Here is a 25,305-nt window from a genome sequence, read left to right as displayed (position 1 = left end):
GGACGCGTTCACGTGCGCTCACGCGCTCGTCCGATAAGAGAAACCGACAGCTACGGCTGTTCTAGCTGGCTGATCGCTCAGTTTTCTTCTTCTGCCCACGCATACGAGTCTGACTGGTCGACGTGGAAATAGAATCGAGAACCTCTCCTCTATTTTCATTCTCGGTCTTTTAACCGACGACATTTGTTCGCGGACCGTCTGTCTATCTTCGATGCGTTGCCTGAACATCTTTTTTTTTTTTTTTATTAAAAAGTATCTATGTACGCGCTCGTGGCAGCTTCGAAATATTTACGACCCTTGCCACGTCGAATTGTTTCAATCGATGCTTCCTCGCCGATACGATGATTCGGTTCCGAGAGATCGACAAGTAGTCGAAGTCGAGGAACAAGGAGGCGGTCGATCGAAACGTGTCTTTCCACGTTCTAAGCTCCGTTTGTACGACGATCGTTTGTACGTTTGTACGCGTCGATATTTATCTGTAAGCGTGTTGAACGAGTGCACACGCAGTGACGCGTTGCATCTCAGTGACATCGCTCGGGCAAATATTTTTGCACGATTATTTTTCGCTCGGCGAACGTTCTAAGGCAGGTAGAAATTGGGTCGAAAGTTGCTTCTTCGGGAACGTGACGAGGCGCTTGGCGAGATGTTATATTTTCGGATCCGTTCAACAGACGTGATTCCCGTGAATTTCTAAAAGTAACGCGAGCCTTTGACGCCCGTACCTTTCTAAATCCTTCTCCGATTCGAAAATCTACGTTTTCCCGAGTCGTCCCGCCGCGAGATTTTTCCCTCCGATTTGGAACGAGAACGAATCACGATCCGCGAGGCGAATCAGCTAATTGACCGTAGCGTGGAAGCCGCAGGAAACAGCTGCAGCCTACTTCTTTGCTAAAGTTAGTTTCGACGTTCCTCCCTTCTGCTACCGTTCTTTCCTATCGCGCCATCTTATTGGTTTTACACTTTGGAACGATCGCTTCGCTTCGTTATTCTTTTTATTTTCGTCAAATGCCGCGGCAGTAACGGCAAATTGATTCGAGCTCCGCTCCACCACGTCATAGTAGCGAACTACCGAGCATGCTTATTATACTTTGGCCGTTTTACGCGCTAGAACGAGTACGAGGGCGCGCGATAGGACGCAAACGACGCGATATTTCAGCAGGAAATTCCGATTCGAATGCAGCTTGAATGAAAGGGGTTCGTTGATCTCGCGTTTTACACCGAGCTTCTGGTAGACGAAGCGTCTCTCGAACGAGCCATTACGGGGCTCTGTTCCTGCTGGCTAACAACGGCGCCATAGTACGATACCTCCGACTCGTACAAGCAACGTCTAAACAAAACAAAAGATATCGCTGTGGCATCGGTGCTGCCAGATCGCGTTGCACTTTATGGCAAATTTAACGAACGTGTACGACTTCTCTGTTTCGCGAACGTTTCGAGAAGCAAGCTCGTATCTCGTGGCTAATCTTCTTACGTATAACATACAACGCGTTGATGCAACATCAGCGATTAGTATTTTTGCTCGTGAAAGTATCGTGTTGCATAGGTAGGAGAATTTTGGCTCGTCCGACCAAATACCGACCTGTTCTACCGATAATCAGGCGGCGCTTACTAACACCGCAAGACGTTTATTCACCTAACAAAGATGATAAGAGTGGAAATTACACTTGCGTTTGCAGTCTGATATTTCACCAACGAAAGTAACACTTTTACGTCCACTTTAAATTTTCATCCGCTCTTGTAGACAAATCGATGGAATCGCGCCAACTTTTGCGAAGAAGCCTGCTATCAGACAAGAAGACGACGGTAAACGATTACTTTTCGAATGTCGCATCACGGCTGATCCCACGCCAAAAGTAACGTGGTTTCACGATGGAAGTTTGGTTAAAGATTCGCCGAGGCACAAGGTTAGTCGTCGGCTCCTTTCATACATCGCTAGCTTTGCTACAACATCGACGTATGAGAAATTATTAGTTTCGCTCGACCAGCGTTACGCTCTGACGATCGTTAACGATCGCTTGGCTCTAACAATGAATCATTATCATGTGTTTCTAACAGCAAGTACGTCAATATTTTATCAAACACCGTCGAAACGTTTCAGCTAACCGTCGATAAAGATGGCCACTCGTACTTCGCGACCCTGGAAATCAAAAACGTGACCGTCGAGGATGCTGGTAAATATAAGGTCACGGCGAAGAACGAGCTCGGCGAATCCAACGCCACTATTTCCCTAAACTTCGATAGTAAGTATAATATAAGATCAGCTCACTTTATCGCTGTCCACGTGCTCGAACACTCGATGGCACCGGTTTACATTTCTTCGTACTCCTGTTCGATTCGTAGTGACATCAGCTCGACGTCGCGTTCTCGTCATCGAAAGAAATACAAAGAAATTCGTTTTACATTTTTTCGTAGTTGGCGTTTCTCCTCGTAGTTGTACGGTACACGCGGTATCGTTAGTTCGATCTGCCTTTTGTTTCTTTCGTCGAATCGACGATCCGTGGAAATTCCAACGTTACGTCGGTCGCTTAAGAAGAAATGTAAATCGGTTTACCGTCACCCACCTTTTCACTTTTCTCTGTCTCTACTAATTCGGGGTGTATATCGGTGATCCTCTATCTTGTTTCTACGTTTCACACGTTCTCTGAATTTCTGTCCTGTACATTTCCCCCTCTCTTCGACCTTGTCTCTGTTTTATTCTTTATTTTTTCTTCTCACCCACCTTACGCTTTTTTTTTCTTCTCATATTCTGTCTCCATCCGTACGTGTGGTATTTATTTTTTAATGATTTATCTCGGTCGAGCAATGAGCACGTATCGATTGTTAGCTCGACGGAGCGACGATATACAGCCCAATTTAATCTAAAAGAAGACTAAAAGCAAAAGGATTATCGGGAGTTCCGCATAGATCGACAGCATAGATCGCAAATTGAATTCTAATTAATCCGTAACGATAAAGCTGCTTGAATCACGTATTAATTTCGATTAGCATTCCACGCATCCGATAGATAAGAAAACTAGTGCAATCCTTGTATTTCAACGTTGTCTACGACCATCGAAACGACCGGAGACATCATCGATTCGGTTCAAATGTTCGAGGCAAAATTGAAAGAAGAAAGAGTACGCGTAGCTAGTCTCTGCACGGTTGAACGATAAAATCGGTGCATGGGATGCGGATCGCCTCGTGCTGACGCTTCGTTAGGTTGCTACAGTCACATTTACATACAGAAGACATTTGTCTTCTCATCGGCACGAACATCGTTTGCCGTGTGAATTTCTCACGTGTAATATTCGTTGCGCGATAGAAACAGTAGCATTCGATGTTAGACTTATGTATAACGTACATATACTCATGCGTACGCTCAGATGTGTTTTAAGAGATTATCGACTAATTTGACATTACTAAAAGGGACTTGAATCGTAACCGTACAAACCGTAGATATATACTTTGATTTCACGTTTCACGAACCTTTACGCTGCGATATTCGATCATCGGACGAACGCTGTCGCGTTTACGCGTTCATCGAGCGATCGGACTTTGATCCATTCGCGGTTGTAATTTATTTCGTCGATGTAAAAGATTGAAGAAAATGGAAGATCGAGGGATCGTGTTTTTCCATGTTTTTCTCTTCCAAGATCGACACCGCTCGAGAACATCGCAGTCGAGGGAACGAATTACGCAACGTAAGGGTCGACTCGCTTAGCCAATTATCGCACTTACCAAAGAGTTTATGGAGTGGTAAACGTACATGAGCTTTTCTATGTAGTAACAAGAGAATGTAAATAACCGAGAGAGCGTAATTACATTGGCAAGGAAACGCTAGACCGCGTTCAGTCACACTTTCCTACGACGTTGAGACGAACGTCGTTCCATCGTACAGACAGGACAGGACAGGACAAAAAAAAGAGAGAAACAGTGGCAGGAGAAAGGGTAAAGTAACGCGTGTTTCACGAACAAATGAACACGACTACGATGAAAAGCAACCTAAGTTAGGAGATGTCGGTTTGCTAGGCGAATCAGTCTGTTTCCAACGAAAGCGATAAGTAGAGAAGATGTAGCGCAACTTCGAATCGATACGTAGCTCTGACCTTGAATCGAAGAGCTTAAACCTTCCGCAACCAGATCAAGCAGTACGGGTTGAATATCGAACCGTGCGCCTGGTTGCCTGGTCGCTGAACCAGATAAGGGTGCGAAGGGATTAAGCGACAGCAATGATATTGTAAAGGGATCTCTCGACACGTAGATCGTTTGTATGAACATAGGCGACGAGGCGCCCGTACCTGACGACGGTATTAAACCGACCTTCACCGAACGACCGGTGATAAGGCAATCCGACGACGGTAACACCATCACCTTCGAATGTCGATTAGTCGGCGACCCGAAACCGAGTGTCAAGTGGTAAGATTGCGTGCACGTCTACAGCGCGGAAGTACGTCGGGACCATGGCAACAATCGTATCTTACAAATATCGGCCACTTTTTTTTTAACATCCGGTATAGTATGTGGCACGCTTCACGAATTTCAACGATTCGACAGGTACGTCGTCAAGATCGACGTCTCAGGTCACACTTCACCGATACGCAATACTGTCTCTTTCTCAACGATAGAACCGAATTGAGTATTTCAGCATTCGTCGTTAATGAAAATCGTTGAACTACTTGCACAAGTATGCAGTAAGTGGAATATAAAAGTTGTACCGTGTAACGTAGCTGCCTGATGACTGTTGAAATATTTTCACGAGCAGTGCGTATCGATGAAATTGCTCGGGACGTTGATCGTGATAACGTGCGCGAAAGTCGTTAAAATCGGTGAAGTACAGCCAGTAAATCTGTGAATAATTATCGAGACACTAGCTCGTAGTCCTGTCACAGCATGCCGCTCCCCTTACCCTTCTCTCTTTGTCTCTCATTTTTCGAGACCGATAGTCGAACGTCATTAGCGACCGAACTTTCGTACTTCCAATCGCGTCACCCTTCGAACGCACTGAGCATACATGATGGTTTGATGGGCACGAATTAGGTATCACGGTAGCGAAGAGGTGAAAGAAGGAGGAAGATACAGCATGTCGCTGGAACTCGATCAGAAGCTGTACCATCTCGCGAGGTTAAAGATCGACAACGTGGCGAAAGGCGACGCAGGCGAATACAGAGCCGTCGCGAAGAATAAGCACGGCCAGGGTGTGGCCACCATTAACTTAAACTTCGAGGGGGGTGACAAGCTAAAGTATGCATCGACCGTGTTTCGAGCCGGATGATCGTCGCGTCGCTAGATTTACGTACTCGTAGAATGCTACGAGATTTTCGTTTCTCTTGTTCTCGGGAGTAACACCGTTCCTTGCGACGAACGCGGTTCTTGCAGTCGCAGTGGTTTACGACGCGTTGAACAGCGACACTTCGTTAAAAATAAAAGGCGCTTTTAATTTAAAAATAAAAAGAATCCAGTAAAGAAAAAGATAGCTTGGCAATGGAGAAACTTTGTTATTGCGTGTAAAATCCGCTTACGTTTCGCGACTTACCGAGGGAAGTTGAAAATTTTCGATGGTTCCATTTCGATGGCCGGGCATTATGAGCAAAAAGAGCTACAAATTGTTTTTTTCTTCTTTTTCTAATAAAAATAATAGATTTTTAGATAGAGGGAAGCTTGTTTGAAAAATTTCCTAGCGACGCGACGACCCGTGAAACTCGAACAACGAACGCGCAAACTACATGTGTGGCGCAGATTCGATCTTCGCGTAACGGAGAATCGAGCCGAGTATCTGACGTGTGGATTTACACAGAATACCAGACGGTAAACCACCGCGTTTCCCAAAGAAGCCAACTATTCGACAAGAGGGAGACGTTTTGATTATGGAGTGTATCTTGGAAGCTCATCCGGTACCGGATATAACGTGGTACCAAGGCCAGAAAGCGATCGCCGACAGCAAACGCGTGAAGATGTCACGCAAGGCAACCGGAAAGGACGCGTATTTGCTCACGCTCGAGATATCGAATCCGACGAAGGCCGACGGCGGAAATTATCGATGCAACGCGTTTAACAACTTTGGCGAGAGTAACGCCAACATCTCGCTCAACTTCCAAGGCAAGTCCCTCTCGATGCAACAAACGCCGCGCGGTTCTCGTTGGCTCTTGCTCTTTTCACTTTTACTTTTCGAGAGAGTACAGTCAAAGTTCGGTAGCTCGAATTTTTCAACCCTTCCATCCAATTAATTTCACTTAAATTCGAATTATTTGAAATTAATACAAGTTATAATAAGCTACAGAAACAGATATAGCAAGTTAACTCGAGCTAATTCCGATTCTTTCGCGTTTCTACGTACGGATTACAGAGGAAAGGAATGGAAAAAAATTGATATTCTTAAGACACTTTACGAGATAAACGGGTAAAGTGTTCAGGACTTCTGCACTGTTTCTGCAGACTCTACGAAGGCTCGAGTTACCCAAGTTCGACTGTACGTTACTCCGCGTTTTTGCGAAACGGTTCGACCGTTCTGAGTCGACAGCCAAACGAGACGTTCCCTCTGAAACTCGGACCTTCCACCTTTCCTAGCACGTTTTTCTTATAAAACAAAAGACCATCGGAAGAATACGCTATTCTGTGCTATTCGCGTACAAGTACAGACACGATATGTTTCCTGGTTGTTTCCAAGGGAAGGTAAGTGCATGTTGTGCTATCGCTAACTAATCACAGAGTCCTTTTCTGGTCGCTTCATAACCCGCTTCGAATCCTGAGCCGAACCTCGCGCGAAAGCTCGAGAATTCGCAGGAACAACGTATAGTAGAAAAATTAACGTCATCCAAGTTTCGCTAACACTAAAATAAATCGAACTCTCCCTGACTAGCTGGATCGCGATTTTCGTTGAACGAAAAGTCGTTCGGTTCGACCAAAATCGTGATTCGGCTGAGCGAGTCGCTTCTGCCGTTTGAACGGTCGGAAGTGGACTCTTCTCGCGACCGTGCTTAACCCTGGATCTTTCCAAGATGCAGAAGAAGGACCTGGTTTCGCGCCGACGTTCGTCGAGAAACCGCGTATCATTCCGAACGAAACCGGTACCTTGATCACGATGAAGTGCAAATGCAAGGCGAATCCAAAACCGGAAGTCACATGGTTCCGTGGGACCAACGTCGTCAAGGAATCTTCCAAGATTTCGATCAAGACGAAAACCGTGGAGGAAGACGTTTACGAATTAATCATGGAGATCAAGGTAATATCATCGGAATTTTATATCGTTATGTTATCATAATCTTGCGTTAGTAATTGTTCGTTTCATAGCGTTACCGATTATTTGTAATATTTGAACTAACGATTTGTCGTACGAGCTTCCATACGAAACGCCAAGTACTTTTTATGCTAAATTCGGATACGTAACGAGCTTCCTTCTATCGCTGAAGATTTTTTGAGCAACGCGCGGTTTAATAATTAATAATTCACAGGCCGAGTAGAAACTGGCGATAAATCTAAATGTCTGTTGCAGGATCCTTCAGCACCGGACGGCGGTACTTACAGATGTCACGTGAAAAACGAATACGGCGAAAGCAACGCCAATTTGAACTTGAACATCGAAGCGGAACCAGAACCGGAAGGCGATGGTCCGACGTTTGTGGAGAAACCGCGTATTCAGTCGCAAAACCAGGGTAAACTTGTGATCATGGATTGCAAGGTAAAGGCAAATCCAAAGCCCGAGATTGTGTGGACTCACGCCGGCAAGGTGGTGAAGGAGTCTTCGAAGATCTCGATCAGCGTCGTTAAAGAGAAGGAGGATATCTATTATATCAAATTGACTTTGAACGATCCTGGCCCAGAAGACTCGGGCTTGTACAAGTGTAATATCAAGAACGATCTTGGCGAATTGAACGCCAATCTGACGCTCAACGTCGAGAGTGAGTTTTCATCTGTACCTTAGTTTCGTTATCTCCTAGTGTGGATCGATAATTTGCCATTTTTCACGCATCTATGGGAAATTTAAAGACGCAACGCGGAAAGTCTTCGCGACAAAGAAGCGATTATTTCTGAAACAGGAACTCGTACATTTTTTTCCATAATTCAATCTTTAACACTTTCGCTTCGAGTGCTGCATATAGGCGGCGATCACGCGACGACTCCTGAGCCCGGCACCCCATATATCCGGCATCCAAATGACGCATATACAAGTGCTATCTGTAGTCAATAATATATTTTTTCATATATAATAATATATTGACATATTGGATCAATCACTTCTTAAAGTTACTCATTGTTGAAACAACATCAAAACGTTTCACGCAATATATTTCAAACATCCAAATCGTATACTGTTTCATGCTAAAAAATCTGTTAAATCCATTGACAGTGAAACAGTATTTCATATACGGTTTTTACAAGAATTATTGTTATTTAAGAGTTAGGAAAACGTACATACAGCATCCACGATGGACTGGACTGCCGAAGCGAAAGGGTTAATTATCGAATTGAAATCACAGGAATATCGTAGACGTTAAAACGCTTCTCGAGTACAAAGGGCTGATAGCCTGTTTCCATCCATGTGATTTTAGTTATACCCGTGATCAAGGAAAAGCCAAAGGTCATAAAGATCGTGAAGAAGAAGACGGTCATTGTAGAGTGCCACGTGCTTTCCAAGTTTACGCCAGATTGTACTTGGTTCAAAGAAACGAAGGCCGTGAAGGAAGACACGAGGCACAAAGTTCACATCGAGCAAGTGAAAGACGTACGTAATAAGCTCTCGCTTTAATAATAACAGAGACGCGAAGCTAATGAAATTTACACCCGCAGGGAGAATTCGCTGTCAAGTTAGAAATCGAGCAAGTATCGGTTTCTGACAAGGGTGTGTACAAGTTAGTGGCTCGCAACGAGAAGGGAGAGGCAACGTCGCAGGTTGTAGAAGTGACCGAGATTATGGAAGAAGGAGAGAAACCGAAGATTAAATCCGGCTTGAAGTCTGCGGTGAGTTTCACAATTGAAATTCTTCCATTTTTCACTGCTATGGAAAAAATTCGACGACTATGCCGCTTCTCTTCAGAGATAGCGCATTCTTTTCGTTAGAAAGGAATCGAAAAATCTGAGTAATTTGTTGTATTTTAGACGATCGAGGAGGGTAAATCGATCGAACTTGTCGCTAGCCTCTCGAAACAGGATCGCAAAGTCACCGTTACGTGGTACAGGTAAATACATTATTTTAAACGGTTACCTGTACGTGCTTTCTGCCTAGTCGTTTAAACTTATTGGACTATTTCCGCTTCTGCAGAGATTCCACGGTAGTCAAATCCTCCAAGGACATCATGATATCTTTCAATGGTACAGACATGAAACTGACAATCACGTCTGCCTCCACTTCGTACTCGGGAACATACAAAGTAGTTGTTAGTAACGAATTTGGTCAAGACGAATCGTCGGCGCGACTAGTCGTCAAGGTAAGAAACACGAAATTCGACATTGGTTGGACCTCTGAAAATTAATGATCAAAGATGGCTCGATATTGTTTCTTTCCCCTGTTACAAATTGTGCCCAATGTTTCAAGTTACGTGCAATGTCGCGAGTTTGTTGCACAATATTTGTTTAGATGTACAGAGATCTTCGTTCGAACTTTCTCTCCCCATCCATGAGTAAATTGCGTTCGTTTGCATATTCAATTCACGGTGGTTGAAAACATATGTACATATATGTCCTTGAATGTTGCATGCAATTCCTTGTACGTATTATAGAAAAAAGAAGAGAAGAAAGAGGAAGAAGAGGAAGAGAAGAAGGAGAAGAAGGTTGAAAAGAAAGAAGAGAAGAAGGAAGAAAAGAAAGAGGAAAAGAAGGTAGAAAAGAAGGAAGAGAAAAAGGAAGAAAAGAAAGAAGAGAAGGTAGCGAATGTTCTTACGATTACACTATTTTTTCATTTAACCTGTCTTTTCCTTTTGTTACGTGTTCGTTCCTCCATTTGCCCGTAATTAGCAGTTATCCCTTGCTACACACTAAGAACACAGACCCACGTGAACACGAAGTAACAGTTGCTTTTGATAAAGTTGAAAGAAACGATGATCGATAACAAAATTATCTTTTCCATTTAATCTATACGATAATTCGGCTCTTTTGAACTGCATCTCGATATTACGGTACAAAAGGTAAAAAGCTCGATCTGGTACGATGACAAAAAAACCGTTCCCGACGAAGAAGAGGAAGAAGAGTACGAGGAGGAGGAGGAGGAGGAGGAGGAAGAAGTGGTGAGTGTAATCGAGTCCAGCACCGCGGAGCCGATTATCGAGGAACCAGACTCGGAAACAATTTCACAAGTAGAGGTACACACATACACGCTACACATATTTACACAGATATACATACAGTTCAGATTATTTTTTTAATCATTGGATATTTTTTCGTATCAACTTTTTTCTAACGTGTCTGATATACAAGGTGTTCCATGGTTTTTCCACTCGAACTTTGTGGATATATTCTACGAGTATAAATAGGAAAGTAACGTTATTCAAACATAGATTATCAAAATCGAAGGGTAATCGAAACAAATTTTGTGAAATAGTAAAATTCATTTTCTACTATCTTAAATAAAACTTCGAAGGATCTACGTTTATGTAACGTCGGTTTCTCGTTTATGCTCATAGAATATAAAGCGGACGGGTGAAAACCTTAGACCACCCGGTATAATTATATTCTTCTATATTCTTTAAGGACGATTTTTGTTAAAACTTTAAAAGATTGATCAAGATGTTTCTTTTTTAATTATTTTCAAGGATATACCCGACAACAGACAGAACGGTATCGACAAACCCAAGAAGGTATGAATAATTTTTTTTTTTTTCATTTTTCACACAAAAGTGGAAATCATATTTTTCGTAAAGTGACTTTTTTTTGAAGCAAAACCTTTTTACTTTACACGGTACACATTTAGAAATACAAACTGCAGCGTCATTTTACCTTTTGCGCCCACCCTTTATGGTTCCTTGTAGTGGTTATATTTGTATGAATGCTTTGTGTTCCCCTGTTTTAACTACATACATATGTTTATGTTATGAGAAACTTGTTTATGTAAAAACCATTGCAAAAGTTATACAGTCCAGGTTCCTAATCCGTGGGTCGCCCCACCTTTGGGGATTAGAATTATGTTGTAGAAGTTAGAATTATTCTGAAATATATTTATTATTATTATTTACTTTATTAAAAATGTTTCTCGATTAGCATATTATTCAGAAAGTTATTTGGCTATAATAAAAAGGGATTGCGACTCAAAAATGCCTGGGAAATATCTGTATACAATTTCGTTGACAAGATATTAAACACAATCGTTTATTTGTCTGTTTCAGAAACTGGAAGTTCTACAGGTGAGGAATGAGTGTCAAATATTTCATTTGGACAAAGTATGCGCTCGAATTATCGAATCGGCTTTCCAATTGCATTGCAAGAACAGTATTGCGAACAATTATTACATGCGGCTTTTATGCGTACGCTTATAGATTCGATCCAATCGATCCAAAGGGACGAAAGGCATGCTTCTAACGATAAAAATTATTTTCAGCTTTTTGCGAATTAAATGCATTCCTTTTCAGCTTTTACGATATTAACTGCTTCTTTCAGCTTCACATACTTTTTCAGCTTTTACTGATAAACCTTGATATGTTTCAGCTTTTATTATTTCTGATCCTATTTGCATTAAGTTATTTCTATTGTTACTTTAAGATCGTTTCTATTCCAGCAAAATTATCTGAAATCATTTAATCATTATGCAACACATATCTCATCTTTCTTCGCATATAATCTAATGCTTAAGCTTTCAGCAAACTTTCCTTACCCTTATCCTAGAAGCTGGGCTTTGAAATTTTCCTAAAAAAAAGCTATAACTTGTAATTTGTCCTACTTTCCTGTTTCTCTCTTTCGCTCTATTTCTATTCTTCCGCATGCATGTCTGTGTTTTGTGTAATTTGATTTTCATGTGTACATTTTAGTGACATACGAGTAAACTTATTCGCGAGAGTGTATGATATACGTTAAACGTGTGTATAATTATCGTAAAGGTAGGAATGTTACATTATTCAATTCATAAGGATCGATAAACGAGTTGATAACAATTTACTTTTGTATAGAAGAAACCAGAAGAGAAAGTCGAAGAAAAGAAGGAAGTTGAAAAGGTAATATTTTCGACATGAATTTTAAGATATTTACTCGTTAGATCAAAACGTAGAGAAATAAATTAAACGAATTTGTGTTTACAGAAAAAGATTGTGAAGAAAGCAGAAGAAAAGAAGGAGGTAAGGATGGTTCTGTCTTTTCAATTTACTATGCTTATTCAAATCTTTACGTACTTATTCCTATTATTATTTGGTTTTTCTTATTCCAGGAACTTAAAGCAGAAAAAATGGTATCCCGTAAGCAGTCTATTAGTAGAGTGAGTAGCAATTGTTTATCAATTAAATTTATACAATTTTTTCATACAGAATTTTTACATATGTATAACTTTTTGCGTAGAATTTTTCATATATAAAATATTATTATATAGACATAAAGAAGCTAACACTGATTTATCCTTTTTCCTAATTTTTTAACAGGTGGAAGAAATACGAACAGAAAGTCGAAGAAGTTCTTTGGTAGCAACAGAAGAAAAGGTTAAACATTATTTTGTATTTACCCTTTAATGAGTGTACAGAACAGTATGAGCAGATGCTAAATCGCTTAACTGTAGAAACCCAATAGCTTTCTTACGTTTTTATTTATTTTGTTACTTTTAATACGCAGATGTTCGAAGACGGCCGCATAATACCGCGTCGCTTATCTATGCAAAAGGTACAAGAGTACAGAATAATTAAACCCAAACTACGTAATGCTAATTCGCAAATGCCACTTATCACGGCTAAACTAATGTTCTATTACAAACTAAAATTCTTTCGTTCTTACATTAATTTAGCTTTTCCTTTTTTTTCATGCGCAAACAGATGGAAGCAGAGGTCATGTCAGAAAGCAGGCGATCTTCCATCGTTGAAAAGAAGGTGACGACAGAAAAGGTAAAAGATCAGTTTTCGTTTTTTCCTTTTTGTTCCCTTCTTTCCGTTTCTTTTTGTTTAGAATTAAAATTTTAATCACTCCCTTGTCAGTTCTTATTAACGTCGTAATTAATGTTCGTAAAGAGTTACTTTGTGTAAACTTAAAAGAATTTCGTCTCACGAATAGAAACAGTAAGTATCGTGTGTGAGTCCGACCTTCTTGCAAATGACTCAAGAAGGCTAATAATACCTAATATCAAATATTTGTGTGACGTGTACGTATTTAAGTAATCGTTGCATTCGATAAAAAAATATAACACGTTACGATACGTTATGTATCATATTTGATTACAATTTTTAAGTAATTAGTAGCATGAACTTTTAGAAAAAACGTAAGATGAGGCGCGTTCACTTAACGTAGTATGTAAACCGAGTAGTCGTTGTCAACGACAGCTCCGACTCACAGCGTGTTACTTATGGCATAGATCTATTTCACTGACACGCTATCCAGCAAGGGTAACTTCTATTTCAATGTTGAGCTTTTGATAGGATTTCTGTCCTTGAACTACATCCTCGATACGATCTGCCAAACAAACGAAACGATTCTTTTCCAGCAAAAAAATATAATTTACCAATTTTTAATTTTTTTTTTTTTATTATTTTGGACTTTTAGGCAGATAGAGAGACCCCGAAGTTTAGACCTACGCTAACACCAACACAACACGTAAAGGTACACAAAACACTAAATATACACACTACAGATTCGCGAGAATGTAAAACATAGAATTTGTTGGAAATTAAAATATACATACTGACATTATAGATCGCACCGAGAGATGGTATTAGATATTACGAGCCCGAGCCTGACGATGATATCGAGGTAAACGATTCTTTAAAAAAAAAATGATTTGATATTACAATGAAAGACGCACATGCTCATGACAAATCGTGTTTATAGGATATTTGGGCTTCAGTGCCAAGAGAGCCGGAAATAAGATCCATTAGAAAAAGTGAGGTACGCGAATACATAAAAATTTGCAATTTTCGTGTTACAGAACGACTGATTAATATACCAATATTAAATCCAATTATAGGACACGCTAAATGTAAAATATTCGTCACTCGTCACACGCGAATTCCCTGAAAAACCAAGCATCGAGGTAGATATCTTTGTTTATCGGCATTAAGCGTGACAGAATTTTTTTATATTTTTTATCGTGCAAAATTGTTTGTAGGAACGATCACAGCCAGATTATATTAAATATAAAATTCCTGAGGAATCTAACGTCAAGGTAGATACCTTTTTATCAGAATTTTTTTATATTCTTTTATCGTGCAAAATTGTTTGTAGGAAAAATCACGACCGGAGCATACCGAACGCGACGAATTGCCAGTTCGTAAATACGAGGTACAGAATGGATGAATTCGATTTTTTTTTTTTTTTAATCAGTACCTTCAGTCAATTGGTGATTACTTATAAAAATACAATTTTAGGATGTTCCAAAGTTATTACACGAGTCTGCACCACGAACCCATAGTACTAGTAAAGATACAATACACGAGGTATAACACTATACTTTATACGACTAAACTTTTTACATTTTACGTTTTCATTCGCATCGACAGAAAAAACGAGAAAGATCGTGAACATTAAACGAAAACAATTTTAGGTTTCCACCGATCCACGACCAAGCATACCTGAAAGGAAATTAATTAGAAACACCGAGGTAGAACTTTGCTATTAATTCTTTCCTTGCGTACGATTACTGTTCTTTTGATACAACTTTTGTTTCGTTATAGGATGAGTCACAGCCTAAAATTAATGTGCCATTCAAAGAATCGAATGACGAAGCAGAGGTAGTTACTTTTTTTTACAATACAGTAGAGCCTCGAAGACAAAAATTTCACAGTATCCATTCTTCATAGTATAACAATGGTATTTGTAACAGAATTAATCAAAGAAATTTGGTGCTAAATTCTGTTGGAATACGAGAGGCTTTACTGTACATCGCATTGCATAGAGAAAGTATAGATATTAATAGATAAGCAAATTTCAGGATGCTTGGCCAGATAGACCAGGTGATTTTGAAATTGAACCCATTAAGAAAGTTAAGGTACACGAGCGCATATAGATTGTAATATTCAGTACTACATTTTTAATTCACTACTTTTTATTTTATTTTGTTTCGTATACGCATTTACAGGATATGCCAAAGATTACATCTAAACCGACTATACAAGAGCCAAATAATGAAATAGAGGTAGTTTTCTTTTTTCTTTTTCTTTTTCCTTCTCTTTCATCTCCTCTTCGTTTTCTCTTTTTTCTTTCTCTCTCATTTTTGACGTACACTATTCAAAATTTACCCGAATATATACGCATGATCGAATACACGATTTGTAGGACATCTGGGCAGACAGGCCACAAGAACCAGAAATTAAATCAATTTGGAGAAAGGTACATGATTCGTTTGATTAAAATTTCGATGATGAAAAATTGTCGTTCGGTATGAACGAATTATAAACGAATAATATTTTAGGTGCCAGAAAAGACTAGCATAGATTTATCACGGACACAGCACACAGTACCCGAGGTACATACGCATTACACAAATAATCAGAACGAAATTGTAACATACAAAAATTGTTTTTTAATATATTTTTTTATTTTATTGTTCTTTTTAATATGTATTAACCGACCATGTTTTAGGACACTTGGAAAACAAATTTAAATGAAACAAATGACAAACCCGATACACTGAAAGATAAATCGGAAACGCCTTCGATCGAATCGATTGACGATATAGAGGTAGAATAGCATCGATACTCTTCTGTCTCTCAACACTTGAAAACTAAAGTGAAACATACATTTTTTTTCTTTTTTTTTTTCTTTTAGGAGAAAGTTAAACCGAAATTAAAAACAACTCGTAAAAAAGTCACGACGGACAAGGTACATAATACGATATACGACATATATATATATATATGTAAATTCTATAGAATTTAGATTTCTAAAAATATTACAACATTACATATATATTATACATGCACGCACGCTATCGTTCAATAAATATACGCTATGATGATTCAAAAGAATAAAATTATTGTACTCTGATTCATTCGTAATTTTGTAACCGAAATACATCTCGTTGAAAATCAGCAAAGGTCTGGATATTTTTGAACGCTAGCGCATACACATACACATACACACGCACACCTACATGCATATCACGTATCATTGCCACAACGACGAATAATTTAATAGGAAGAAACTGCAATTAATTTTGATCATTTTAGAAAGAGGAAGCGAAACCAAAATCTACCTCTCGCAAACTTGACGAAGCGAGCAAGGTACCAACATTTTTTTATTATTATTTTTCAACAATTTGATTAATCCAGCACGCGACTCGTATATTTATAATTTTTGTTTCTTCGTTTGCAATTTTAGAAAAAAGTACCGCTCACACGACGTAGGTCATCGACAAAGTCAACAGAGGGGTCTAAGGTACAGGGAATAAAGAACTCAATAGTTTACAATATCTCACGAGTTTGTTACGGTTCTTCTATTTGTTTATTTTTTATTCTTTATCTGTTGTATATTTCATTCATTCGTACGAATGTTATTCAGGACGAAGAACCTACGTTAGATTCTATACAAAAGGACAGTATTTCCAACGGGACGAAGGTATATAAATGTATTTCCTAATTAGAAAGCGTTACTCTTGAAAAATATCAAAAATATCGAGTATTAGCCGTTGCTTGTATTAACGCGAGTGTACTAACGAACAGCGAATAAATCTGATCGTTTCTATACTTTTTTAGAAGCAGGAAGCCGTCACAAAAGCTAAAATCGTTGGAAAGGAAGAAAAGAAGGTACAAAATGAACACGCAATTTTATCGTACACACAGTTTACATATCGTATATACGTCATCATACACGATACGTATCGATTGAATCATATTCAAATACTTTAAGTTCACGTCCATTAATTTTAGGAGGAACTCAAACCCACACCCAAAGTAGAAGAACCCAAGGTACATAAAACCTATACGACATACATACACTATTTATCGATGTTCGCCTCACAAATACCTCACACGATACGATTGATTTTTAGAAAACAGAGCCACCCAAAGCAAAGGTCACTCTCGGTAAACCCGAGGAGACTAAGGTACACAAATCGCATACTTTTTGCCTAGACGTAGACGCGATATCTTTTTTTTTTTTGAACGATTCCATTATCGAGATTATTAACTTTTAGAAAGAGGAACCCGTCGAAACGCAAACGAAACCCAAAACACCCGCTGGTAAACCCGAAGAGGCGAAGGTACACAACACCACGTTAAAAGTCATTCCTTTCGCGTAGACAGATTTTTTTTTCTTTTAAGTATTCCTGGCACTATCCTTGACATACTTACTCTTTTTAGAAGGAGGAACCTGCTGTGAAACCTAAGGCCACACTTGGTAAACCCGAGGAGGCTAAGGTACACGAGATCGTTTTTTACTTGAATATAGAATTTTTTTTTTTTTTTTGCTTAGATGCACAATTTTTTCACGCGTTACACTCTCTTTATATAAACACGGATAGTCACGCAACTGCGTTTTCTATATAGAAGAAATTTGTTTGTATACACAATTTTTCTTAGTTTTCCCAACACTATCCTTGACATATTTACTCTTTTTAGAAGGAGGAACCTGCTGCGAAACCTAAGGCCACACTTGGTAAACCCGAGGAGGCTAAGGTACATGAGATCGTTTTTTGCTTGAATACGAGACTTTCTTTTTTTCTTCTTTTGCTTAGATACCAAATCTTGTTACGCGTTATCTTTTTTTTATACGAACACGAATAGTCACGTGATTGCATTTTTTTTAGAAGGAAGAACCTGCCCTGAAACCTAAAACCACGCTTGGTAAACCCGAAATACCAAAGGTACACAAAGTCAATCTATCGCGTTTTTATAGTAATACTGTTCGCGAACATGTTCACACGAACACGAGCTGAGAGAACGCACCACAATACAATTCACATTTGCCCGTAAACTGACACGACACTCTTAATTACTGCACGGCACAAATTGCATTTTTTCGCACAAGTGTGTATCATCACATAACTTTCTTCGCATCAACTTTTCATCTTACGGACACGTGTATCTACAACACATACAGGGTTTATTCGCACAGGCGTGTGTATCGCGTAACTTCTTTACATTCAATTTTTCATCTCACGAACTAAATTTATTTAATTTAATTTAATTAATTTATTTTTAATCTTTTCAGCAAAGATTAAATCGAATCATCATACTAAGTAACATGTTCATACTCTTTTCAGCAATCTGTGAGAACGAATATCACCGTAACAAGAAATATAACAATTCATCGAATCATGATTTTTTACAAATTATCGCTGGCAAAATCTCTTGAAGTTATCCCCTGGAATGACTTTTTGTTTTGTATTTTCACAGGTAGAGGAACCGCTCAGAAAAGTCAGCTTGAAACCTACGACAAAGGTAGATATATGTATAAGTATACAAATATCTGTGTTATTTTGATACATTCGCTCGTATCGTACCAAAACGATATAAAAATTATTACTTACATCTTACGATAGATATCAATGAATTAAGCAAAAACTCAAAACCTTGATCTTTCTCGTTCGCTAATTTAATTCTTAACTTTCTTAAATTACAGATCGAGGAGGAAGCAAAGACGTTGAACAAAGTAGAACTGAAGGTGTGTATCTTCTTTTTCCCGTGAATTGTTCGTAATTGATAGATGAACTTTTACTGTTTCGCGGTGCTTATTTACGAGGCGAAACTTCGTTATATTCGGATTGGTATTTGTAAATTCTCGTTGGAAATTGTTTGGAATAAACGATACGTTAAATGCAGCCAGTGGAACCCAAGACGAACGTGGAGAAATTCGGACTGCGTAAACCACCGAAATACGAAATTAAAGCCGAGAACTTTCAATCTATTCAACTTAAACCGGTTTCGAGGGAGCCAAAAGTACCTCAAAAACCTGAGAATGGCGTTATCGTTGAGTTGAAGGTATTCCCGTGAATGGGAATCTAAATATACGTACACTATACTCTTTTTTTTCTCTCTCTTTCTCTCTCTCTTCTCTATGCATTGACATTTACATAATATTTCAAATTTACATAATATTTCAAATTTACATAATATGTATATACACTGGCTGTTTACTTATTCTTCGAATCTACGATCGTTCTAAGTACTTTCGCTGTTACTATGAAAAATTCTTTTTCACACTCTGGACGATTCTTTCCACTTATTAATTCCATTCATTAAATTTCACAATCTCGATTATTCGATATGTCCCTTCTCTTACTGCAGTACTGTTTCCTCCAATTTTCGACAACTTTCTACGCTTAGTCTCTTCTTTCGATGTTGATAACAACGACACAAAGTATAAGGTACTGTGCATAATTCGAAGACTCTCTCTTCTCTCTTTTCTCACTTTCTCAATTCTTGAAAGCTCGGTGAATCGTTAACAAACCGATTAATTCAATCTATACGAATATTATTATTAATATAATAACAATCTTCAAGGTATCTCGGCTATTTGGCTGTACAAAACGTTTGCTCCTCGACTCGAATTCTCTATGCTGAAATCGATGTTCTATCTGTCGCGCTTTGTTCTATCGAACGGCTTCAATGTACGAAGATCACGAGGGAAGACCACGATAACTTACGTTTTCTCGCTTCGCACGAGTAATTTTAAAATTCAATATGCTCCATCGTTAACTTGCCCTTCGTTTCTAAATGTTCAATGGTTTCATAGCCACGAGTTAGCGAGATATTATATCAGCGAGAAAGTAGCGAGAATAGCGATAACAATCAGAAAATCAACAGACTTATCGTGTTTTCCCGAGTGATTTTCATCGACGAAATCGTCCACGCTAGAAATTAATCGGAAACCATTGGTGCAGAAAACTGAGAAGACGGAAAAGGTGGAAGCTAAGAAGACGAAAGTGAGAAAAGCCAGCAAGGACAAGGATTACGAGCTTCCGGAGATTCCAGATTACGAGCGACCGGTTTTGGAGAAGCCGCAAGAATTCGAATTCGGGGAGTACGCGCCTCGAGATAAAACCAAGTTGGACAGACCAGCCACGCAGGTAAGAGAAACGTTGCTCTCATTTTTCATTCTGTTGCGTTAAATCGATCAAGTATGTTTACTTTGTATCGATAATTAATTTAATAAGATCAAACGTCGTTCATTCCACTACTAATGATTTTTCTTTTCACGCGGCGGGCAGAAGTTCGATTCCAAGGTGAGTAATGGCTCGTTATTAATGCAAGAATAAGAAAACGATTTTGCCAAGCTGCTTCGCTTTACTTCAGGAATGACAAGAGTTTTGCAACGTCGCGCCTAAGTACGATCGATCGAGATTCCTGGAATTCCGTAAGCTCGATTACAAATTGCGGAGTTAAAGTTGGAAATCAGGGAGCGATTAACTCAGAGAAACGGTCGAGCACTTTTTTCTCGCGAGTTCGTCTATTCGTCTAATATTAATCGGCGTTTAGCAGAGGCTACGCTCAGGGTCGTAGACGATACGGTGACACGAAATCCTTGCTGGCGGATTAGCAAGTGGTCTCGGTCGTGGTTTGCCGCAGATAAAAGATCGCCGACGCAAATAGCCCGGTAATCCTGGTTCGATCTTCTTTCAAACGTAATTAACGCAACGCGCCTCTATGCTAGCGCTAATAATCGAACGAATAAAATGATCGTTTGGCAACCGATGGGTCCCGTGTCCACCACCACCCTGCATCCGGATACCCGCGAAAGAGGGGGAACTATTTTGGCAAATAACCGCTCGTATATCACCCCCCTCGGATCTCTAATTTTTCGACTTGAAAATTAGGATGGAGAAAATGTCGATCGCTATTTTCGGTGTTATTGCGACCCGTTTGTGCCCGACCGTATCTCTTCGCTTTGATTTCTCGCGGCAGGCCGGTCAGTCTCGATTCAGTCTTGATCTCAGCACGATCGTGATCGCGATCGCGTTCTAGGATCCGTCGACGATCAAGTTTCATCGGTTCTCGATCCTTCGGTAAATCCGACAGACGTGCTTTCATGCATTGTTTCAGTTTCTCCGGATCTTTAGGAGAGACGTTAACTGAAGAAAGTTCTGGTGTTTTTTCTCTCGTTCATTGCGAATCGCTACGTTCTCCGCATACTGTTACTGCAAATATTGTACCTACTTTGCTCGTAGACAGCTGAAGAAGCTGTTGTAAAATAACGTTGCAGACGATATTAGCGAAGCACAAATCAAGACGATGCGAGATTGTCGTGTCCGCACGTGTGATCTCTGAGAAAATATAAACGCTAGGACGGAAATGTCGGGCGATCGCTTATCTTTTAAATTTGCGCTCAGCAAACACACCGACTGTGAAAACGGCGTTGCAAAAGTTCTTCAATTCCGTAGACTATAATTTTGATAAACGTGGCATTTATAAAGCCTGCTTCACCAATAAATTACCTTCTTCCTATGTTGCTTACGCGTTTCTCTTTCAACGTTTAATAACGCCAAAGCTTTCTTGGTTACCCGATATATGCGGATTCTTCTACGAACGAGTATCGTTAGGCCGCGAATTCGCTTCAGCTATCGCTTACTTTCTCAAATTCGAAATACGACGCAGTCGGAATTGATAATTGGTTTTCTCGCGTACTTAGCCAAAGGTGCCAGAGATCAAAGCACCCGAAGCACCGAAGATCGAAGTTATCAAAGACGTAACGCCGGTTGGAAGCAGAAGGAGTTCCCTGATACCCGGCAGCGGCACAACCAGTCGACGGGGATCCTTGATACCACCCGAAGAATTGGGTCGCAGACCCAGTTTGATTATCAGTGACGAGGTATGTTACGGATTGTGTTTATCCGCGAGGTATATCGGTTACGCTTTTGGACTATCGAGTGAACAGCTGCGATGGTATCGTTTACGACGATCCGCGTATCATCCAACCAGTTTGCTAACTTTCGCGATTCCGTGAAATTTCATTCTGCATCGGACTAATCGACTGTTTTACTATTCGCCTATCTCTCCGTCTCTTTCACAACCCTCAAGACGCAGCTATACGAAATTCTTGACTGTCTCGTTCGATTATTCGATCATTCGCGCAACTTTGGATTTTTTCCATAGCCTTCGAGACTACCATAATTTCTATTGTTCCATTTGACCATTCGTCTATTTGTCATTATCGTTGTCATTTGTTTCATACTCCTCTTGCTTCGCGACTAAAGGGCGACTTCCAGTTGTCTCCTGCACCTTAAGCTAATTTTATATCTAAACGCGATTGCTACAAGACGATGGTACAATTTTCTTAACGAAAACCGAAAGGGTAAAAGACTATTCGACTATTCGGCTATTCGGCCATCCAACCGTTCGATTGTTCGCTTATTCGATCGTTTTGATCGCCGTTAAAATCGGTACCATCGCAGCCAGTCCACCTCGAAAAGCGATTTGCTCCGGAACGTGTTCGTTTGGACGACGAAAGATCGAAGCTTTTAGATCGGTAACGAATTTGATCGTAAAACTCGTTAATCAACGTCTTTTTGTCAGATTGCCAAGCAATGTTCTTAATAGCCCGTGATATTTAATACCTTTCCAGAAATAGACGCGTTCGAGCCTATTTTTGTTCAATTACTCATTACTAATTTTTGATTCGCGACTGACTGGGCGTGTCCAACGTCTAAAATCGGTGATACGTACATCATAAACGACGACAGATTAACGTATCAAAGGATTCGAATAATGCGCGCAATGCGATCACTCGATTTCGTTGCTGCTGGTGACGAAAAGTAACGTTTTAACGGAGCAAATCGACGGATCGTTCGAGGGGAACGCTCGTAGGTTACTCGTACTCTCAATTTTTCTTTCGATTCGTACGAACGATCGATTGAACAAACGAAATTTCTACTGTTGACTGAACAAAGTCGCTTATCCTTAGACTGTTGGCTAAACGTAGTATCTTTTTTTTTTGTAAAATTGAGAGTTTGAGTAACCAGAAAAAGACGAAACATGAAGATTCTAAACTATAGAAAACGTTAGCTCGTGTACAGAACTAGATAAAAGCGTAGGTAGATCAGTGGCTACTGCTGGTTAGCCCTAGAATTGTTGGAGTTTTTTTGCAGTTTCGTAGCAACGTCAGTGATTTAGTGATCCCAATCGTGATAGTCTTAGAGCTAGATGTCCAATCACGTGAACCCCCGACGTGTTTGTCTGACGATACGAAATTACGTGTCGGGTGTGTACGTTGATATTAGTGTCAGCAAAGCTAGTAAAGCAATCCTACTCGTGAATCGTCCAAACAGCCCAGCTTCTGAAAAACCACTTTCCCCTTACCATAATACCCTTCTCGTCTTTCGCGAGATATCTTAGCTACGAGTCTTCGATGCAGCGTGGAAAGTAAGCGGATCAAGGAACCACATGCAAGCAAAATGAATCTTCGAAGGATAAAATGAAAGTCGTCCTCGTCGCACCACACGTTTATCTCTAACTATCGTCCATAAGTATTTGGACACCCGATATAATTTGATCGGATGTTTCATATCTTTATCATATCTTCGATATCGTCGCGATGGAAGAACCGAGCCGCTGATTCTTTGCCTCTTCGCGTAACTAGCTTCGTCTCTGCACGTTAATTAAATGTTTAAAGCGAAGCGATACAGTTGGCAAGCTTCGTAAAATTCGTACAAAGTTTTCGAATCTTTATTCGAATTAATATAAACTATCGTTTTCATCGATGTTTGTTAACCGTGCGAGTATACGGTTGCACGAGACAAGAGGAAAAATCGGGATTAAATCGAGGCTCGTTTCAAGCGTATTTGATGTATTTGCGATAGTTGGGAAGTGACCAGATAGTTATGGATGGTAATGCACACGTGCATGGATGTGCGTGCGTATAAGTGCGTACACGTACAGCGACTTTCGAAACGATACAGATTAGTAAAGAAGAGTTTGATTCATAGGAGAATAGAAAGCTGCGACCAGGCGAGGTGGTGGACGAGCGCAAGGTGAGGAAAATCACTGGAAATGGGAAAGCGAATGCCTCGTCTGCAACCTTACTCGACTACCAATGCACTTATTTCACTTTCACTTGTTCTTTTACTCGCACGTTACTTCTTTTACAAACACACACCTATTGGAACGTTGAACGAAGAGCGCGTCTGCCGAAAGCACAGTTCCTCTACTCGTTCGTCTCTTCGTTCGACTTTGCCTGCTCATTTCTCATCTTCTATCGCCAATTTATTTTACTTACTTGATATGTCATTTTCAATGATCTCGCGCCCAAAAAATCTTCCTTCTTTCTCTTGCGTCTTCTCCTCTCGAGATCTCGAGTGTTAACGTTCGAACAATTCGACACGAGAAGATTTGGAAATTTGGCGCGGGATCGTTCGTACGAGCACAGGTTCCATCGAGACGCATCGATTCGAGAAAACCTCGGCTCCATTCTCTTCTATAAATTAATAATTATTGACGTGGAAGTATGCACCAATTGCACTATTGCACCAACGCACCACTGCACCTGGCACGGATATGTTGCAACCGAATCTCTCAGCACTCTACACTCCACGATTATTTATTACTTTAATATTAATATCGTTAATCGTAAGGATGTTAATAATTATAATAATAATAATAGCAATGATAATAATCATAACAGCAACAACAACAACAACAACAGTCGCAAGGATAACAACGAAAGAATCATCCGAGGCGTGTCTGGCGCGAAACGGACGTTTCAACGATCTTAAATCATTGGCGTATAAACTTTCGTATTCCCGTTCGCGTATATTACAAATCGTAGATTACATTTTGGCAAACATCGTTCCGAAAGGACAGGCGTCGGCGTTAACAAATGCCCAGGCTAGCGACAAACATCCACGACGCATGAAACCTGGTTACTTTCGAACGTATACCACTTCACCCTTACCTACGTACGTGTATATATCATTTACTCGCAGTAGGAATGCGTTCTAAGCAGTCGCAACACTTGTTACCTTGCTGCCAACGGTCGGGTAAAACTATCAATTTGCCGGACACGAAGGACGACCGTGATTTATGTCTCTGTACATTTAATACTTGCCATCGATTAATCAAACGCGTCCGCGATCCAACCAGTGCTTTATCGTTATTTCTAGCCGAGTCTCGCGGACACGCCACGGATTCTCAGACCGATTTTCTCGGATCGTGGCCGTTCGAATCATCGACGATGATAACGGTCAACGAGGCTGCGAACAAGCGAGAAACTCGATCGCCGCACACTCCCCAATGTCTCTTTCTAGAGCGTGATAAATCACTGTCGTGGCAAATAGACGTTGAACTT

At 40.0% G+C, this 25,305-nt stretch overlaps 1 protein-coding gene across 5 annotated transcripts in view; it reads left to right on the top strand.

Moving 5' to 3' along the window:
• bent (projectin protein bent) overlaps positions 1-25,305 on the top strand; it is a 77,682-nt gene that overhangs the window by 6,282 nt on the left and 46,095 nt on the right. For 3 of the 5 annotated variants that reach the window (XM_076619552.1, XM_076619551.1, XM_076619549.1), the window contains exons 4-40: positions 1,742-1,904; positions 2,099-2,240; positions 4,260-4,395; positions 5,017-5,220; positions 5,774-6,075; positions 6,981-7,198; positions 7,469-7,874; positions 8,526-8,698; positions 8,764-8,934; positions 9,073-9,152; positions 9,236-9,401; positions 9,693-9,836; positions 10,098-10,271; positions 10,722-10,766; positions 11,292-11,309; positions 12,069-12,113; positions 12,198-12,233; positions 12,323-12,370; positions 12,531-12,587; positions 12,718-12,765; positions 12,915-12,983; positions 16,257-16,310; positions 16,408-16,464; positions 16,588-16,644; positions 16,782-16,832; positions 16,956-16,994; positions 17,078-17,131; positions 17,222-17,287; positions 17,388-17,444; positions 17,646-17,702; positions 17,834-17,890; positions 18,423-18,467; positions 18,649-18,690; positions 18,849-19,007; positions 19,910-20,095; positions 20,237-20,251; positions 21,655-21,834. In XM_076619552.1, coding sequence (XP_076475667.1) covers positions 1,742-1,904; positions 2,099-2,240; positions 4,260-4,395; positions 5,017-5,220; positions 5,774-6,075; positions 6,981-7,198; positions 7,469-7,874; positions 8,526-8,698; positions 8,764-8,934; positions 9,073-9,152; positions 9,236-9,401; positions 9,693-9,836; positions 10,098-10,271; positions 10,722-10,766; positions 11,292-11,309; positions 12,069-12,113; positions 12,198-12,233; positions 12,323-12,370; positions 12,531-12,587; positions 12,718-12,765; positions 12,915-12,983; positions 16,257-16,310; positions 16,408-16,464; positions 16,588-16,644; positions 16,782-16,832; positions 16,956-16,994; positions 17,078-17,131; positions 17,222-17,287; positions 17,388-17,444; positions 17,646-17,702; positions 17,834-17,890; positions 18,423-18,467; positions 18,649-18,690; positions 18,849-19,007; positions 19,910-20,095; positions 20,237-20,251; positions 21,655-21,834 — 4,021 coding nt within the window. Of the gene's footprint in view, positions 1-1,741; positions 1,905-2,098; positions 2,241-4,259; positions 4,396-5,016; positions 5,221-5,773; positions 6,076-6,980; positions 7,199-7,468; positions 7,875-8,525; positions 8,699-8,763; positions 8,935-9,072; positions 9,153-9,235; positions 9,402-9,692; positions 9,837-10,097; positions 10,272-10,721; positions 10,767-11,291; positions 11,310-12,068; positions 12,114-12,197; positions 12,234-12,322; positions 12,371-12,530; positions 12,588-12,717; positions 12,766-12,914; positions 12,984-16,256; positions 16,311-16,407; positions 16,465-16,587; positions 16,645-16,781; positions 16,833-16,955; positions 16,995-17,077; positions 17,132-17,221; positions 17,288-17,387; positions 17,445-17,645; positions 17,703-17,833; positions 17,891-18,422; positions 18,468-18,648; positions 18,691-18,848; positions 19,008-19,909; positions 20,096-20,236; positions 20,252-21,654; positions 21,835-23,947; positions 23,993-25,305 lie in introns of all 5 variants that reach the window. The other 2 variants (XM_076619550.1, XM_076619553.1) reach the window with 2 other exon arrangements.

This window comes from Bombus vancouverensis, chromosome 6 (assembly GCF_051014615.1).
Source record: "Bombus vancouverensis nearcticus chromosome 6, iyBomVanc1_principal, whole genome shotgun sequence".
Classification (NCBI taxonomy): domain Eukaryota; kingdom Metazoa; phylum Arthropoda; class Insecta; order Hymenoptera; family Apidae; genus Bombus; species Bombus vancouverensis.
This window is presented reverse-complemented; position numbering and strand designations above follow the sequence as displayed.